Raw genomic sequence first — 11,200 nt, 5'->3', positions numbered from 1 at the left:
ATGCAAGTTATTATAGAAAGAATAGGGCAAAAACGGGGGATCAGACAGCACGCAATTACATATAGTTATAGCTACAATCGTCAAAATGTAGCAAAAAAAAAAATACATTGGTAGTTCCCGTTCAGTCATATAGTCTAAAAATAAATGCCAATATGTCACAAAAATTAGCACAATAGTATACAACTCGGGTGGGGGTGGGGGGGAGAATGTGTACATTTACAACTGAGATGTAAAATAAAAAATAAAACAATTGACATTTTTTAGTACTCCAAAGCCCATCCTTGATTTTTCTTGTCACGTTTGACAAAAAAAAGAAGGGAAAAAATCGCATCTGAAGTGGAAATTGCTATTTGATGTTTTCAAAATTGTTCGGCTTTAACAATCCATCTTTCCATCCATCTTCTCCCCAGTGTTGTGAATTTGATCTGCTTCTGTGCGTCTTTATGGCCGTCTCGACGCTGCATGTTGCGACGGACGGGGAGCAGAGGGCGGAAGGTTCCCAGGTAGAAACAAAGGCAGCGTCCAAATGACCGTGAGTCGTGCATGCGCGTCCCCGTTGGGAAGAGTCCAATAAACCTGATCATTTCCGCTCGGCCTTTTGTCCAGAACCAAAGAGAAGAAAAAACAAATGGGTGCCATTCTGGAAACAGCCTAATTGTGTCTGGACGGCCATAAAGCCATTAAAAGTGGAATGCCAGACAGTATAGGAGACCAGGCGGTTTATTGCGCTGTCTCTTGCATGGCGAGTCTTTGAAGTTTGGGTCCATCTGTGTGTCGCCCCCCAAGCGCGTCACAACACAAGTCTCCAAGCTTCAAATTCGCCTCGGAATAATCCAACATTTTCTGCTTTTATACACTCACGCTGATTTTCAAGCGTCACCGATCATGTGATGCATGTTCTCCGGCAAAATGAAAAAAGAAATTACAGACTTGAACCATGCATGCCTTGGAGGAGGTCGTGTTTTTTAAAGGATTCTCCCTGATGAAGAATCAAAATGTTTATATTCCTGGACGGGTGACGTCCTGATTTAGTCCAGCAAATCCGTTGTCATTTTCCATAACCCCCCAAATAGAAACGCTATCTTCATGTGCCCAAGCCCTGCACGTCTTTTTCTTGTTTTGTGTCCGCTTGCCTCGCAGCGCTTTGCACCTCATAAAATGTTATAGCGGTAATTGTCTTTTACGGCTCTATAGAGCTATCACCATCCTCTCCCATCACGCCATCTACTGTATAGTCCACGATATGCTCATATTAAAAATAAATCTCAATTTTCCGATTTTTTTTTAAACATTTCAACCCAGTGTCAATTTGTGCAGATAATTTGTTTTATTTTAATAAATAAAGTACAAATTACATTTGAGAACCAAAATTCAGACGGTCGGCTGACCGAGAGGTAATCAATTTTAACCTACAGTGTGTTATTTGATTTCTCACTAAACAATGCTTTCCCGAAAACAAAACAAAATCCTAAAATTCGGGTTTATCTAACCAATCCATAAATTCTACAATAATTTGCGGAAAAATATGTTATTGTAGGTAGTTGATAAACACATATAGGTAGTCAGTCATGTAACATAGAGCTTCTGTGTTATTCTAATACTTTAGGACGTTTCTGAGATGTAACACCTACATTCTTTTCTCTACTATAACCTTCAGAATAAACTCAGTCATAATTCTAGCAATAAGAGATAAACAATTAACAACAAAATCCAACACATTTTACAAACTAGCTCAGGTGACTGTGAAATAGACAACAGAGAACACATTGCTGGAAACATCCAAACAAGCACAAGCCAATTAATTCACTTTAACGAGATACTAATAAAAAAAAAAAAAAAAACGCCATATGAAAAGGACAACTAACAAAAAGGGGGCACTGTTAAAATTGTGCAATATAAAAAAAGGTAGTTGCTTCAACGCGAGAGCCTAACATGCTTTTTTTTTGTACAAGACGATAAAGCCCAATAGGTTCTGATATATGGAACACTAAAACGAGTTTTTCCAGAAGCTCCAGCAGAGCCGCATGGAAAAAAAAAATACTCGCCATTGGCCTCAATGTGATTCTCCTTGACTCATCAGTCACTCATCTTTAGATGCGCCATCTTTGTTAAACTTCTTCATCTTCATCCGGCGGTTTTGGAACCAGATTTTAACCTGTCTCTCCGTGAGGTTCAGCAGCCTCGCCACCTCGTACCTACGGTCCCTGGTTAGGTAGGTGTTAAAGAGGAATTCTTTCTCCAGCTCCAGGATTTGATGCTTTGTGTACGGACAGCGCTTTTTTCTCGTGGCACTCGCGTGGAGCCAGTTGGACACGGGGTTATCTGAAAAGAGTGGGAGGGGGTGAGGAGTCTTTTTTTTTTTAAAGGGACGAGCGGCTAAATGCACAAAAAAATTATACACAAGGATGGGTGTGCCACGTTGCAAGGGTTGCCAATTAATAGGGACTGTTCGGGTTGGGCGTACATGAGGGCGCTTAAGGAAATGGCATGTTAAGAATGGCATGTGATGAGACGCGTCGCGACGCGCGCCCCTCCGCTCAGCCTGACGTGCACATGTAATAACCGAAAAAAAAAAAAAGACGCGCGCCTGACTTACTGGGATCCAGGATGGGTTTCTCTTCAACCTCCCCGGTCACGTCGACTCCCCGGCCGGCGACCGCCTCTTTCTCCGGGACTGACGGCACCGAGCCGTTGCTGTAGTCAGAGAGCAGCAGCGCCGTGTGCGAACCGGCAGCTTCGGGTTTGATTCCGTAATGGTGCGACGCCTGTAATCCGCTCATGGGCAGGGACCCGGACATGGGTTCCAGGAGCCACGACTGGTAGCGGGCGTCTGATTCGGCCCCGACCGGGCCTTGTGGGTGCCCATAGGGGTGGTGGTACACAGAGGAAACGCCGCCCGGGAACTGAGCCGGGACGTGGCTCCAAGACGGGCCGAACACGGCGGGCTTGGACGTGAAGGTGCAAGGTCCGAGCTCGCCGTGCTCACTGATGGATGGGGGGTGCTGTCTGCCGTGCTGGTACCCGGTCCCGGAGGGGTATCTCGGCATGGAGAGCTCCTCGCTCTCGGGGAGAATGAGAGAATCGACGTAGTAACTAGTCACCGCTCCGGATGTCGACATAGCGGCAAACTACACGTTCACACGCACGCAGTTAGCCGGCCAGCAGAGCCATATACAGCAACAACAACAGAAAAAGCACACACACACACATACACAGGCAGTAAAGACAGCCTCACAAAATAACAATGTGGAGAAATCAAGTAGCAACTTGGTCCCTCACAGAACTACAGTGGGTTGTAATGTGAGAGCCACGCCGCAAGGCTATTGGACGCTCCGCGCACGTGATCATACAGCCTGAACAATAAAGCATAAATCAATCCCCTCTGCTCATTAAATACGCACACAGTCCCCAATAACAAGCATAGTTGAGAAAATACTAATAAATGGATACAATTTGATAGAGGCGAGAAAATGTGAATGGAAACACGCGATGACGGACAAAGTCCGTTAGTTGCGGCTGCATGGTAGCCTTGCTGCATGCGAACGACACGGTATTTTCGAAGCTCATTTTATGAGCTATTTTATAGGCCACGTAAGCACCCTGCTAACCAAAACACAATGTTTAAAACAGTTCAAAGCATGCAGCACTTTGGGTTAAAAACACACATCATAAAAATATGCATTAGTTGAGCGACTTTCAAATATTCACGACTACAAATTCTAATATCATTCTTTAAAATTCTGATTTAATGAGATTAAACATGGGAAAGCTACTTCGTGGATTTCAGGACTAAATTGAAGTGGCTACTTCCACCCTCCAATTTGGATAATGTCTGCGTACGCGTGTTGTGGCATGAAAATAAAACATGCTTATTAACTTTAACGTTGATTGAGGGTTGCTTTTGACAACATTTTCAGAATTTACATTTCACACACGAGCTGCACGTGAGGCAAAAATACACAGCGACGTCCGTGCGTGAGCGCCACAATTTGTTTTGCAAAGTGCGCTTTAACATGGCAAACAATTAATTCATCTAAACATCGTACAGTTCGACTCAAACACATTACGGAACATATTTTGTACTATTATTATTATTCATTGTAATGAATCGTGTTTTGTTTGTTTTGACTTTGCCCGCTGCATTGTATTGAAAACAACAAGGCATTTAAAATAAATAGTTTTCGCACGTGTTAAAACGAGGCCTAACGTATATATGTGTGTTTCAAATAAAATAAAAGCGCAAATATAATGTAGTAACTGAGTAAACACGAATTCATTATTTTGCACATCAACCAGAATGGCGGATTGTAAGTGTTCTTTAACCTGCGTTCGACTTGTTTATCGTTTGCAACGCTATTATCGCGTGCACATATTTCACCATTAACGAATAGTGCTAGTGCTTCGTTGTGTAACCTTAGACTAAAATATGCAAATGGTAGCTGCGGGTTTTCTCCTTTAGGAATTAAATGACGCTATAAGTCAAAGGAGGACACAGTAAATATTTCAAGTATGCAAGCTATGATTTGAAAACAACATATACAGATTGCATTTCACGTTGCATTTTCTATGCGCAACAGCAACAATTGGAGGCACTCCGATAAATGCAAATGTCGAATATGTGTCACACACGTGTGTGTATTTCTGCATTTACTCGCGAGGCCACAGGCATTTCCACAAAAACTGCATTGTTATGAAAGAAACGGAAATGGACGTGTACATATTTTTTTAAAGACATTGGGGGGGGGAACTATTACACTAAGACAAACTGAATCTCGGTAACCTATTTGTATACCGTCACCTATTAGGTGCACATTGTTTGGCAAACAGACATCAAACAAGAAAGGGTGGGGGACAGGGGGTGTGCAGAAAAGACCATCAACAAACGCCTCGGATGAGGAAAACACGCCACTATTGCGATGACTCTCGGGCTGTAAAGCTAAATCAGGGTGTTTTTTCCACTAACTTTACCACGGGGGCTATTGAGCTCGTTTGCTTCGGTAGATAACAGCCTGTCTGGCGGATCTAAACCTCGCCATAAAGCCCCTTCCCCTCCTTTTGTCTGAGCCACTATTGCGCAGCGGAAGCATCCGGTCTCATTGCCCACGGAGGTCGCTGTTGGCCCATTCACCTTCCCCTTCCCCTCCACTGCAGTGGTCGTAACCGAGGCCTTGTGTCTGGCGCGTCTGCGTCAAGCCTCTTGTGGATAAAAATGTTATTTTCAAACAACATATGTGTGGAAGTGCGCACTTGTGGATCGTGTTACAAAAGTAGTCCAACATGAAAACGAGACGTTTGCAGCTCAGAAGCATGCCGAACCTTTCTTCAATCTTTAACTTCGGCAGGAGGTTCCGATCACGTTGCCGACATTTCTCCGTCTATATTTATTTATTAATTTATATTTAATCCCCTGCATTTTTCTCTCTCTCTCTCTCTCTCTCTTTCCATTTGTCGTCGATGTCCATAACTGGGGCAATTAAGACAGTTTCATGTTGCAGAGTTAGAAATGCACCCCAACAACATGAAACTACCTAAACCACTCGACAGTCCATCCGGGGCCCTCAAGTCACCAAACAAGCCACCAAATCACAACAAACCAACTGGAACCGATAAAAGCAGAATCACACTGTCAGAGCATACTCCACGCACAGGCGCGCGCGCGCGCACAGACACAATTAAACGCACTTACCCATACGTCATCCTTGTGCCAAATCCCGTTAATCCCCAATTAAATAGAGCAATATTGCATCCAGGGTGTAAGAATAAGAAACATGCAGCGAGCCGGGCCACCAGTCCGTTTGAAAGCCTCTCCCATGCACGACTGAAGCAGCTCTTAGAGGAGAGGGAGAAACCTCGTATAGCAGCTAGTCATAAAACTCCACAATAGCCGCCTGCATGCAGCTAAGACGCCTTAGAGCCCCATTCCTTAATTATTTCCGATCGTAATTGCCTAGCGCAATTGCCTCTCGTCTTCAAACAATTCAAATGAAAGATTTTGGGAGTTGGGGGTCGCACAAAGATAAAACACACGTATACACACACACACGGAGCAAAAATACAATTTACTATAATGCGCCAGAGCGATAATTTATTCAGCATGACACAAAACACAACGTCGGTATGTACACCAAAAAAAATATACAAGTCAAAAACATGAGCGCGCGCGTGCCTCGTAATTTTTTTTTTTTCTCGTGGAAACGCAACTAAAGATTGTTGCTCGATTTACACATTTAGCTCATACACACAATAGTGCCGACTAGACATCAAACTTGGTCACAGGTGGATTATTATTTGTAATATTTACGTGGTGATTCCAAAATTGATTCCATGCAAATCAAGGTCGAATATTTTCGTAGAAGTTGGACTAAAATAGAGTTAATGAATATTTTTCAAATGGATTACTTTGACTCCGTTGACTAATCAAAAATACGACAGAAACAACATTAGAAAACATTCCACGTTTGAGTCACATCGAGGGTGTGTGGAAATCAAGCTTCTACGGCCCACATATGAAATGGGTGGGGCGTGGTGGTCGTGGTGGCAATGGAAGAGGAGCGGAGGGGTGGTGCGTGGGTATAGGGGGGGGGGCAGTCATTTCAGACTAATCTTTCCTTTTCTATGCATTTTGTTTTTCACCTCGTTCATCATGAAAATCCGTAGTTAGAGGTGAGCTCCCGGATCCTGTTTTCTCGTGTCATTTTCTTCAATTTCATCCTGCGGTTCTGGAACCAAATTTTGACCTGTCTGTCAGTCAGGTGCACGCTTTTACTGATCTCTAGGCGGCGCTCTCGAGTCAGGTACATGTTGAACAGGAACTCTTTCTCCAACTCCAGAGTTTGGTGCTTGGTGTACGGACAACGTTTCTTCCGTCCGCTCTTTGCTGTCAGCCAGCTGGCTGCGTTGTCACTTTTGTTGTCGCCTGAAAGGGGACGACACACACATGCACACAAACAAGCGCGCACACACACGCACACACACTTTTGGTTTTAACATACACTGCAGTATTTTTGGGGCAATATATGCAAGTGAATTTTTGCTTTTTTTTTTTTCCTGTGTGTTTGCTTTTATTTGTAACGTATGTGTGTTTGCTTTTTTGTAACGTTTGTGTTTCATTTTATTTGTAGTGTGTGTGTGTGTGTGAGTGTATTTATCTTCAAGGGTGCATGTGTATACATTTTTTTAATCTATATGTGCGCGCGTGCATTTTGGTTTTTGTTTCAGTGACCGCGTGTGTTAGCATCTTGTGCGTGCGACTTTTTTTTTTTAAATATTTGTTCCCATTCAAGCGTGTATAGACGTGTTCGGTGTGTGTGTGTGTGTGTGTGTGTGTGTGTGTGTGTGTGTGTGTGTGTGTGTGTGTGTGCGTGTGTGCGTGTGTGCGTGTGTGCGTGTGTGCGTGTGTGTGTGTACAATGTAGTATTTTTCGTGAGTATTTTAGTGTAAAATTTGTTACGTGTTTGCTTACATTTATTCGTATATTTTGCCATTGTTTTTATATTCTGTATTTTTGTCAGTGAGTGTGTGTGTGTGCAATGTGTGATATTTTAGTGTACTATTAGCACCACGTGTCTCTGTAATAGTCGGTGCGTGCATTTGTAATTGCTTATTTGTGTGTGGATTGTGGAGTATAGTATGTGCATTTGTGTGTGTGTATTTATATTATATCAATGTTGTATTTGTGTCAATGCATGTGTGCTTGTGTTTATATATTGGTGCTAATTGCGGTTCGTGTGGCGGTGGTTGTGTGCGTGCGCATAGGGGTGTCCGTGGGCGCGTGCGTGATGACGCGCGCGTGTATGAGTGCGCGTTCGCGTCCAGAACTATACTACAACCTTATAAACACAAATGAAACATGAGTTAGGAAAGCCTTAAAATAATACAGAAAAATAGGACACGCAGGCGTTATCATAGTATTCGTAGCGCTATAAGCTATAGTCTATTGTTATTTAAATAACATTAGCAATTAACGTTATACCTAACTATCTGTTGACATTTCTACACAATTATGGCAGTGCATGAATACTCGAGTACACCAGACACTGATGATTTATGCAAATGAAAAGATTCCAAAGACGTGTCTCTATAACAGGTGCTGCATACAAGCATAGTGCAAGAAAACACCCGCAATGAACGTCGACTATACCTTTGCTGCCCTTTTCCGGCCTTTCCTTGTCCTGCTCGTCGGTCTCCTCAGCAGAGGAGTCTTCCGCATCCGTGGAATCGCGCGGATCTTCACTCCCGACTGCAGCGTGGGGCTGCCGGTCAGAGTTCCCCGCGGACACGGGCTCCTCTTTGTCCCCGCTTCCTTCGTGCGTGGCGCTCGGAGGTTGCGTGGAGGTTGGTGGAGAATGGAAACGGCTAGGGGCGCCAGAGTGTGGGCCCAAATGAGGGTAGGGAGACTGCGCAGGGCCATCGGCGTTGTAAAGTTTATGAGGTTGCGCGTGGTTCTGAGACAAGCGGAAATAGCACGGCATGGGAACTGTGCCTCCTCCGGCAGCAGCAGCAGCAGCAGCAACACCGCCGCTATCGTTTACCGAGCTGGCTGGGGCTAACCGCGAATAAGTCAGGTCTTCGGCACCAGAACCTTTAGGGCACTTTGACTGCTCATAGAGACAGTAGGTGCTCTCTTCCTTAATGTTCTGCGGGAAGGAGCAGGGCGTGACCTGAGGACCCTGCACCGAGCGCTCTTGGTCCACGCGACATGACCTTTGCGCGTCCATCCACATCTCCATGCCGGACAGGTAGGCGCTCGGAGCGCTGACCACATTTTGGGGTCCCACGTCAGCCCGTTTGGGTATACCTGTGAAGTATCCGTAGCTGTGTAGTCCGTAAGGCACTTCGGCGGCTGCGCTATGAGGCACGCACACGGCGGCGCTTCCCGTGTAATGACCGCCGCAGTTCTCAGCCCTGCCGCTGATCAGAGAATCCACTAGGAAGGCATTTCCTGATGGACTGTCCGAACATGACATTATTGTCGAGTATTTTGGCGAAGGGAGAAGGTAGCCCCCTCGGTCTGACATTTCTTGTGCAAAACATGCTGGATATGATTAGGAGCGCCCCTCATTCTAGCGTGTGCGCCGGGCGGCCAATGGGAAGCTCGCGTCGGGCCAAAGTCCCGCCTACTCTGAGCCTACGTACAACATCTATCAAGCAGCTGAGGACGAAGAGAGCGCAGCCATGCACTGTGCGCCTACTTCTTGCCCTAATGCACCATTAGGGCTTGAGGTGGATCCACCTTCGCCGTGACACCGTGTAAGTTGTAGGAAACACTAAAATAGCAATGTATGAAGAGTCACAAATCCGCTATTAAGTCGTAATTTTAAGCATCAAAACAAATTCGAATGTGTCACTTCCAAATCAAGTCCAAACCTGCACGGCTGCTAAAAACTCACCACGAGTTGTAAAAAAAAAAAAAAAAAAAAAAGAAAAACAAAGCCACGGGACTTGGAAGGTAATAAAATGTTTGAAATTTGCCGATGGCAAGTAGCAGGAGCTCTTCCGCATGCACACAAAAAAGAAAAAGACCCAATTCGTTTGCACTAATATGGCCTGAGGAGAACTGGAGCGACATCTAACAAAACGACTATTTTTGTGTGCTTCCATTGAGAGGTTGTCATTTGAGGGCATGACTTTAAACTAGCCCGTGTTTCTGACGTATGCGCGGATTTATTTGAAATGGCGTAAATATATATATATATATATATCAAGCCATATTGGTAAAAGCTATAAAGCAACTAACAATGCAACAATAAAATAGTTATTGGGGAATATTTAAACAAGTGAGAAACAGCGTTTATATGATTTGACTGTGCCAACATAATGAATATAAGCTTCATTCGTTGTTTTTTTGTTAGGCCGACATTCCTCAGTTGTTAACTGTGAGCATTAAAACTAACTTTGTTTTTAATGATTTTGAGAGAATAAAGAGTTTTATTTTCCCAACTGGGTTTATCACAATTGTTTTAACGGTGATATTTGGGGGGCGGCGGGCCAGTTTACTCGTCATTTATTGCAGCAAAACAATCTAATAAATTGGTGTTAATACCTCCATGCAAAAAGCGAGGCTGTACAGCGGCGTTCAAAAACGTGGATCAAAGTGTGTGTGCGCGCCACACAGCGTGGTGTTTGCACGTACACTTCATCTTGTTGCGCCAACTCAGGGCCATAAGGGCCACAATAAAACTTTGCTTCCAACCTCCAGAGTCCTTGGCTATGCATGTGTACTCATATTACTCAGTTCAGTCTCGGCTAGCTTCGGCCCAGGTGGGCTGAAAGCATGAGACGGGCAAAAGCAAAAAAAAAAAAAAAAAAAACCAGAGGCGCATCAAAATGTAACGAGGGCAGGTGCTATTTTACACTGGGTGCATCCTATACAACATAAGGTGTGTATATATATATATTTAAATATATATATTTAAATATTTAAATATATATATATATTTAAATATATATATATATATATGTCTACATAAGTATTCGCCATGCACAATATTGAAAACACATGCGAGTTTTGAATAGCGACATGTACCTCTTTTTTTTTTTTATCTCGTGAACTACTTTCTGTATGCTGCTATTAATACCCCTACTGTTATATATTGGAAAGCAATACTTGTATATATTTTCTGTTTATTGAGCGGCCTTTATATATTTGTATCCATTATAAAATTACATTTGTACATATGCATGCATTCAAAAGCGCTTGTGCGTGTGTATTTTCATATACACGTATACACAACAATATACACACAAAAACACAATATAGGCCACACAAATAAATAAATACATTTGCTATAGTATTAAATAACTCATGCATCTAGATAAATTGAAGTCATTTCAAAGGCGCTATTTTCAAAACGTATGGGGAATAATACCAAGGGAAGACGCTATAGTTCCAAAAGCACATATTTTCTTCCTGTCTTGGACATATGAGCCGATGGGAGAACTAAATACATCAATTAATTACGTGCGTCCAGCATTTTACAATTTGGGGCTGTTGTGGAGCAGGAGATGGGGGGGCTATCGATATCTTTCCGCCGCAGTTATTAATTGTAGCTATTAAATCTTCATTTTCACAGCTGCCCAGCCATTTTAGCCTCTCAACAGTTTACCCTGACCACTGGCTTTGATCACACCCATATAATGGTGGCCGAAGAGGCACTCAGGGTCGGATCATGTTCGTCCAGAGAGGAGCGATGAACAATAA

At 43.6% G+C, this 11,200-nt stretch overlaps 2 protein-coding genes across 2 annotated transcripts; both read right to left on the bottom strand.

Annotated features, from left to right (window-relative positions):
* Window positions 1-1,304: 1,304 nt before the first annotated feature.
* On the bottom strand, window positions 1,305-5,476 carry hoxa9a (homeobox A9a). Its single transcript, XM_061267752.1, has 2 exons — window positions 2,597-5,476; window positions 1,305-2,322 (listed from the first exon to the last, which is right to left on the bottom strand). The coding sequence occupies exons 1-2, from the start codon at window positions 3,117-3,119 to the stop codon at window positions 2,081-2,083; spliced, it is 765 nt and encodes a 254-aa protein (XP_061123736.1). The 5' UTR covers window positions 3,120-5,476; the 3' UTR covers window positions 1,305-2,080.
* A 577-nt stretch (window positions 5,477-6,053) lies between these two features.
* Window positions 6,054-10,259, bottom strand: LOC133144800 (homeobox protein Hox-A10-like). The gene is made up of 2 exons (XM_061267748.1): window positions 8,141-10,259; window positions 6,054-6,916 (listed from the first exon to the last, which is right to left on the bottom strand). The coding sequence occupies exons 1-2, from the start codon at window positions 9,015-9,017 to the stop codon at window positions 6,642-6,644; spliced, it is 1,152 nt and encodes a 383-aa protein (XP_061123732.1). The 5' UTR covers window positions 9,018-10,259; the 3' UTR covers window positions 6,054-6,641.
* Window positions 10,260-11,200: the final 941 nt, after the last annotated feature.

The sequence above is a fragment of the Syngnathus typhle genome, linkage group LG20, assembly GCF_033458585.1.
Source record: "Syngnathus typhle isolate RoL2023-S1 ecotype Sweden linkage group LG20, RoL_Styp_1.0, whole genome shotgun sequence".
Lineage (NCBI taxonomy): Eukaryota > Metazoa > Chordata > Actinopteri > Syngnathiformes > Syngnathidae > Syngnathus > Syngnathus typhle.
This window is presented reverse-complemented; position numbering and strand designations above follow the sequence as displayed.